We start from the raw sequence: 6,624 nt of genomic DNA on the forward strand, positions 1-6,624 counted from the left end.
TCTGTCTGTCTCTCTCTGTCTCTCTCTCTCTCTGTCTCTCTCTCTGTCTCTCTCTCTCTGTCTCTCTCTCTCTCTCTCTCTCTCTCTCTCTCTCTCTCTCTCTCTCTCTCTCTCTTTTTGTTTGTTTGTTTGTTTGTTTACTTCAAGATGAAAAACAGAAAAACAAACATCTTGAGGCATTTTATCGTTTTCATTTTCCAGAAAGATTGGAGTGATGATGTTGACACACATGGTGTGTGTGTGTGTGTGTGTGTGTGTGTGTGTGTGTGTGTGTGTGTGTGTGTGTGGTGTGTGTGTGTGGTGTGTGTGTGTGTGTGTGTGCGTGTGCGTGTGCGTGTGTAATGAGGGTGTGTGTCCAGCAGGTGGAGGTGTTCACCTGTTGCTTCACTCTTCTTCTTCTGCTCCACGCACAAAAACCAAACAAACACATTCAGAACCTCCAAGACCAGAGGATGTCTCTCTCTCTCTCTCTCTCTCTCTGTCTCTCTCACTCTGTCTCTGTCTCTCTCTGTCTCTCTCTGTCTCTCTCTCTGTCTCTCTCTCTCTCTCTCTCTCTGTCTCTCTCTCTGTCTCTCTCTCTCTCTGATCGTCCACACAGTCGTGACAAAGTGAAATAATTTTCTATGACGTGTTTTTGTAGAAGATGTTTAATAAATTTGTCGAGCATTAAAATCTCTTCAAACTGTCTGTGATGACTTTGCGTTTTGTTTAGATCTGGACGGGGGGGGGGGGGGGGGGGTGGAGTCACCACGTACAGTCAGAGACAAAACTATAGATTAATGATCATAAAGTAAAGTCATTAAACTCAATGTTTATTCTGTTTCTTTCTCTGTATTGTTTTCATTGCTGTTTATCACACCAGGACTTTTACTCATTAAGGCTGATAATAATATTAATGATACTAAATCCAGAAACCCTAACTCAGAAGAACAGGGGGAGAATTAGATTAAAGTCCAAGCCTGAAAACTAACGTGTAACTAACTGATAGAACCAGGTTTTATTGTTCCAATCATTTCTGGTTCTAACAAAGTTCACCTGCTGCAGGTGTTCTGTCTGGAAAGAGATTTAAGTCCAGAGGAGTTTTCCTGCTGCGTCGATCCAGCTCCAGATGTGGGGCGTTCACCGTTGTAAGCACAGTGCACTCAGGTGTTGCCACACCTGTACTTTCCCAGAAACATGATTCCCAACACCACCACTGTCAAACTCATGTGTTCATATAGAAACAGGTGATCCTGATGAAGTGAGTGTGATGGAGGAACCATGTGTGAACTTGTCTGACTTTCCACTGTCTGTTTCACGTGCAGAGTTGGCGGCAGAGCTGCAGTCAGATCCTTCCATTAAGGAGTTGTGGGAGGTCGTAGGTGCTGTGGCAGAAGTGAAGGACAGGGCGCATGGCTATTTCCTGGACAATGGTGTGCTGGTGAGGAAATGGGTGCCTTGTAATGAGCTTGGTGTGGGAAACCCAGTGTTTCAGGTTGCGGTACCAGATATGTTCCGTAGCTTAGTTTTGCGGCTATCCCATGACCAGTCAGGGCATCAGGGAGTCAGGAAGACATGTGACCGCACTCTACGCTACTTCTTCTCGCCTCGGCTAAAAAAGGATGTGTCAGAGTACATAAGGTCTTTCCACACGTGCCAAATAACTGGCAAACCAAACCAGGTTATTAAGCCTGCCCTCTTGCACCCAATACCTGCCATTAGTGAGACTTTTGAGCACATTATCATGGACTGTGTTGGACCTCTGCGTCCTTCTAAGTCTGGAGCTAAGTATTTACTTACTGTCATGTGTCAAGCCACCAGATATCCGGCTGCGTATCCCCTGCATTCAGTCACGTCCGGGTCTGTGGTTGGAGCAGTCTCGCAATTTATTTCCATCTTTGGCATCCCCAGGCTGGTCCAAAGTGATCAGGGGTCAAACTTTTCTTCACATTTGTTTGCGCAAGTGTTAAAACATCGGGTGAAGCACTTAGTCTTCAGCCTATCATGCACAAAGCCAGGGGGCACTGGAGCGTTTCCATCAGACGCTGAAGTCACTGCTGCGTGCATGTTGCACTCAGTTGGGCAGGGATTGGGAGGAAGGCTTGCCGTGGTTGATGTTGGCTGCCAGGGAGGCAACCCAGGAGAGTACCGGGTTCAGTCCCAATGACTTGGTGTTCGCACATTCTGTTCGTGGTCCGTTGGCAGTGTTGAGGGACAATTTTAAGAGTAGTGAACCTCCACAAAACCTGACTGACTATGTGAACGGGTTCAGGCATAGGCTGTTTGTTTTAGGGGAACTGGCAAGAGAGAAGCTGACTCGAGCTCAGGGGAAGATGAAGCATATTTCCGATCAACGGGCTGAGCGGCGCCAATTCAGTCTTTAATTCAATTCATTTCTACCGATTGTTGGTTCACCTTTTCAGGCCAGGTTCACAGTCACAGTGCTGAGGCAGATCTCAGAGGAGAGCTATTTTATTTCTACTCCAGAGCGAAGGAAGAAGTCACAGCTTTGCCATGTCAGTTTGTTGAAGCGGTACTACTCGCGTGTGGTGACTGAATAGTTGTGTTCAGCCAGCAGCACGGTGATGAATTCCTCCCGTCAGTCAGAGGCTGCGACAGAGATGGAAGAGTCTCACGGTTTTGATCAAGCTTGGACAATTTGTTAGACTCATTTGTCAAAACCGTGTGGAGTTGGCTGAGCTAATTAGCAGTTTTCCAAGTTTGTTTGGGGACATGCCTTCGCAGACTCACCTGTGAACCTTCATCTTCTATCTGGGCTTCCCCAAGTCTGATAACACCCTCAGATTTTGCTCTGATTCTCGTAGGGTCGATAGTGTCACCAAGCCGGACCCATTTCCACTTCCAAGAATGGAGGATTGCATCGATGAGGTGGAGTCTGCGAAGTTTGAGTGAATTCGATCTTCTGAAAGTCTATTGGCAGGTGCCGTTGTCAAAGAGAGCACAGGACATTTCTGCATTTGTGAGTCCATCTGGCCTGTATTCATATAAGCTGATGCCTTTTGGCCTGCAGAAGGCTCCAGCTACATTCCAGCGTTTGATGGACGTGGTGGTTGGTGATTTGGACGGTTGTGCTGTCTAATTATACGATGTGGTAATTTACAGTGACAGCTGGACCAGCCATGTCTTGCACATTCACCAGTTATTTGAACGTTTGGCTGCAGCAAGCCTGACAGGTAATCTAGCAAAATGCGATTTGCTCGTGCTACAGTAAGATGTGGGACATGTTGTGGGACAGGGCCAGGTCAGGCCGGTGTAGGCCGGTGCAGGCCAGGTCAGGCCAGTGCAGGCCGGGTCAGGCCGGTGCAGGCCGGGTCAGGCCGGTGCAGGCCGGTGCAGGCCGGGTCAGGCCGGTGCAGGCCGGTGCAGGCCAGGTCAGGCCGGTGCAGGCCGGTGCAGGCCAGGTCAGGCCGAGGTGTTGGCTGTGGAGCAATTTCCCACACCAGCAACAAAAAAAGAGCTGATGCGGATGTTGGGATGGTGAGGTACTACCGCAGGTTCTGTGAGAACTTTTCTTCTGTGGTTGCCCCCTTCACTGATTTGTTAAAGACCAGTTCCAAACATGTGGTCTCCTGTCTGTCAGCAGGTTTTCCAGAACGTCAAAGCTCTTGTGTGGAGAAGCTGTTTAAGCTGCAGGTGGATGCCAGCCACGTCGGGGCAGGTGCAGTACTGATGTAATCTGATGGTCGGGGGATGGAGAGGCCCGTAAGCTTCTGTTCTAATGTAACAAGCATCAACTGAACTATTCTGTCATGGAAGAGGAGACGGCTTCAGCCCGGGCCTTGAGTCATGTCGTAATCAGGTGGTCTGTGATGTTGCGGTCTTACTGTTTGGACGTACATCACGTTAAGGGGTCTGATAACGTGGCGGCGGACGCGCTGTCACGTGCCCCTGTGATGTATTAACCCCTCCTCTTCCTCATGCAGTGTGCTGACAGTGTGTTGATTGTCGTGGTCCCAGGTGGCACCCCGTCTTTATGCAGGGGGCGGTGACGGCCACGCCTCTTGCGGCTGTCGGGCTGGTTGTCTTTTGTATAGCAGACGCCCAGCAGGAGGCGTGAGCTCATCGTTAGTTACGCTGTTCCCAGCAACTACAAGAGCGCACCTGATTGGCTCTGGGAGGAGGGAGAGAGGACAAAGGGGGAACTCTGCTCTCTCCTCTCCACGCTCCTTACTTACTTTTGTTTCCACCTGACAACACGCCGCTCACTAATGTGACAAGCATGCAAACACACTAACAGAGCTGAGGGGCTGACGGCCGCACCTCACACACAGTTTTTGACATGTTGGTTTTGGGTTAGTTAAAATAAATGAAGATTTTCTTGCTTTAACTTCTTGTGTCATCTCCTATTATTTGTCGTGGGTTTGAGCCGGCCGTGACAGTGTGCTGTGACTTTTCTTAGCGATTCGAGTAACCATGGCGACGTAAATGCCGATAAAAGGCGAAATAATTCCCATTGAGAACGAATGGAGAGATGTCTTTAAAACGACCAAACCCCGCCCTCTTTGGAGCTGTACTGCTGCGTCATACTTCAACACAGAGTTTAAATAAAACAGTAATTTGTCTTTACAGAAATGTGAAATAAATGTGATTCATTATTATTGTCATGATGATTAAAAGAGAAGTTTGGCTGTTAATTCACATCATTTCTGTCATTTTACAGACGTTTGTTCACTGTATTTCTCCTCTGTGTGATCAACGTCTTTGACTTCAATAAAGAGTAAAAACAATGAACTAATGACAAACGTTTCTTATTAGTGAAAAGTTTGAGAGACTCAGAGTAACATTCAGTTTCAGTTAGAAACAGCTGAGAAGACTGAGGTCATGAAATCTCCCTCATTCAATAAAATGATTCATATTTTTCACTATCTACAAATAAAGTTTTATTATTATATCATTATTATTATTATTAACATTATTATTAACTTTATTATTATCATCGTCATCATTATTATTACTGGTCTTTTTATTATTATGATCATGTTCAGTCTTGCTGGGGAATAAATCAGTAGAATTGACACTTTCTCTTCTCTGTTCATCACATCAGTGATTCCACTGCATCTAAAGAACTGGATCACTTCTCAGCTGAAACCAGATTCATCTCCAAATACAACTGAAGCTCGTCCTGTCTCGAGCTGGATCAATATATTTGTTGGTCACATGACACATGAACAAACAGCAGCGAGGCGGACGCCTGCATCAGAGGGATCAGTTCTCTACACACTGATTGTGACTCTGTGCTGTTGTTATCTGTGTGTGGCGAGTCCGTCCGGAGAGCTGCGTCTTTATTGGTCGTGTTCTGAGCTTTATGTCGGACCGAGGGTTAAACACACAGCGTCAAACCACTTCCTGGACTGAGTCAAAGCCTGATGCCCCTCCCTCTTCTTCCTGCTCTCAAACACAGCCAGCTCCACTCTGTTCATGTGTTTCCTTGTTCCCTCCCTTCAGATCTACAGTTTGAAGATGGGTGGAACCAACATGTGGTGAAGTGCGAGAGCTGACAGGCCCCGTTCACTGCAGAGACACATGTTGTTGAGATCAGAGCTCAAACTAGTTTCAGTTCTGAGGAAGTGAAACTCAGACAGTCGTTGTCACCGAGAGCTGAAATGGCGCAGAAAGGAGATCAGCTGGACCGGGAGACCTTCTCTTGTTCCATCTGTCTGGATCTACTGAAGGATCCGGTGGCTCTTCCCTGTGGACACAGCTACTGCATGAACTGTATTAAAAGCTTCTGGGATGAAGAGGATGAGAAGAGAATCCACAGCTGCCCTCAGTGTAGGCAGACCTTCATACCGAGGCCTGTCCTGGTGAAAAACACCATGTTAGCAGCTTTAGTGGAGCAGCTGAAGAAGACTGGACTCCAAGCTGCTGCTGCTGATCACTGCTATGCTGGACCTGAAGACGTGGCCTGTGATGTCTGCACTGGGAGGAAACTGAAAGCTGTTAAATCCTGTCTGGTTTGTCTGGTCTCTTACTGTGAGAATCACCTGCAGCGTCATTATGATGTAGCTCAGCTAAAGAAACACAAGCTGGTGGAGCCCTCCGAGAAGCTCCAGGAGAACATCTGCTCTCGTCACGATGAGGTGATGAAGATGTTCTGCCGCAGCGATCAGCAGTGTATCTGTTATCTCTGCTCTGTGGATGAACATAAAGGCCACGACACAGTCTCAGCTGCAGCAGAAAGGACTGAGAGGCAGAGAGAGCTCCAGCTGAGGCGACAAGAGATCCAGCAGAGAATCCAGGACAGAGAGAAAGATGTGAAGCTGCTTCCACAGGAGGTGGAGGCTATCGACGGCTCTGCTGATGAAGCGGTGGAGGACAGTGAGAAGACCTTCACCGAGCTGATCCGTCTCATGGAGAAAAGACGCTCTGATGTGAAGCAGCAGATCAGATCCCAGCAGGAAACTGAAGCCGGTCGAGTCAAAGAGCTTCAGGAGAAGCTGCAGCAGGAGATCGCTGAGCTGAAGAGGAAAGACGCTGAGCTGAAGCAGCTCTCACACACAGAGGATCACAGCCACTTTCTACGCAACTACCCCTCACTGTCACGACTCAGCGACTCTACAGACTCGTCCGCCATCGATGTCCGTCCTCTGAGATACTTTGAGGACGTGACAGCAGCTGTGTCAC

General features: G+C 47.9%; 1 protein-coding gene and 1 pseudogene across 1 annotated transcript in view; both read left to right on the forward strand.

Moving 5' to 3' along the window:
* Positions 1–2,892, forward strand: part of LOC111654370 (surfeit locus protein 4-like) — a 9,331-nt gene extending 6,439 nt beyond the window's left edge. The window contains exons 7-9 of the mRNA XM_023405352.1: positions 1,305–1,420; positions 1,529–1,620; positions 2,805–2,892. Of these exons, the coding sequence (XP_023261120.1) occupies positions 1,305–1,420; positions 1,529–1,620; positions 2,805–2,892 (296 nt within the window). The remainder of the gene's footprint in view (positions 1–1,304; positions 1,421–1,528; positions 1,621–2,804) is intronic.
* Positions 2,893–5,302: 2,410 nt separating this feature from the next.
* On the forward strand, positions 5,303–6,484 carry LOC111654369 (E3 ubiquitin/ISG15 ligase TRIM25-like; annotated as a pseudogene).
* Positions 6,485–6,624: the final 140 nt, after the last annotated feature.

This window comes from Seriola lalandi, unplaced genomic scaffold (genome assembly GCF_002814215.2).
Source record: "Seriola lalandi dorsalis isolate HSWRI2012SDOR001 ecotype SW California unplaced genomic scaffold, Sedor1 jcf7180002054273, whole genome shotgun sequence".
NCBI lineage: Eukaryota > Metazoa > Chordata > Actinopteri > Carangiformes > Carangidae > Seriola > Seriola lalandi.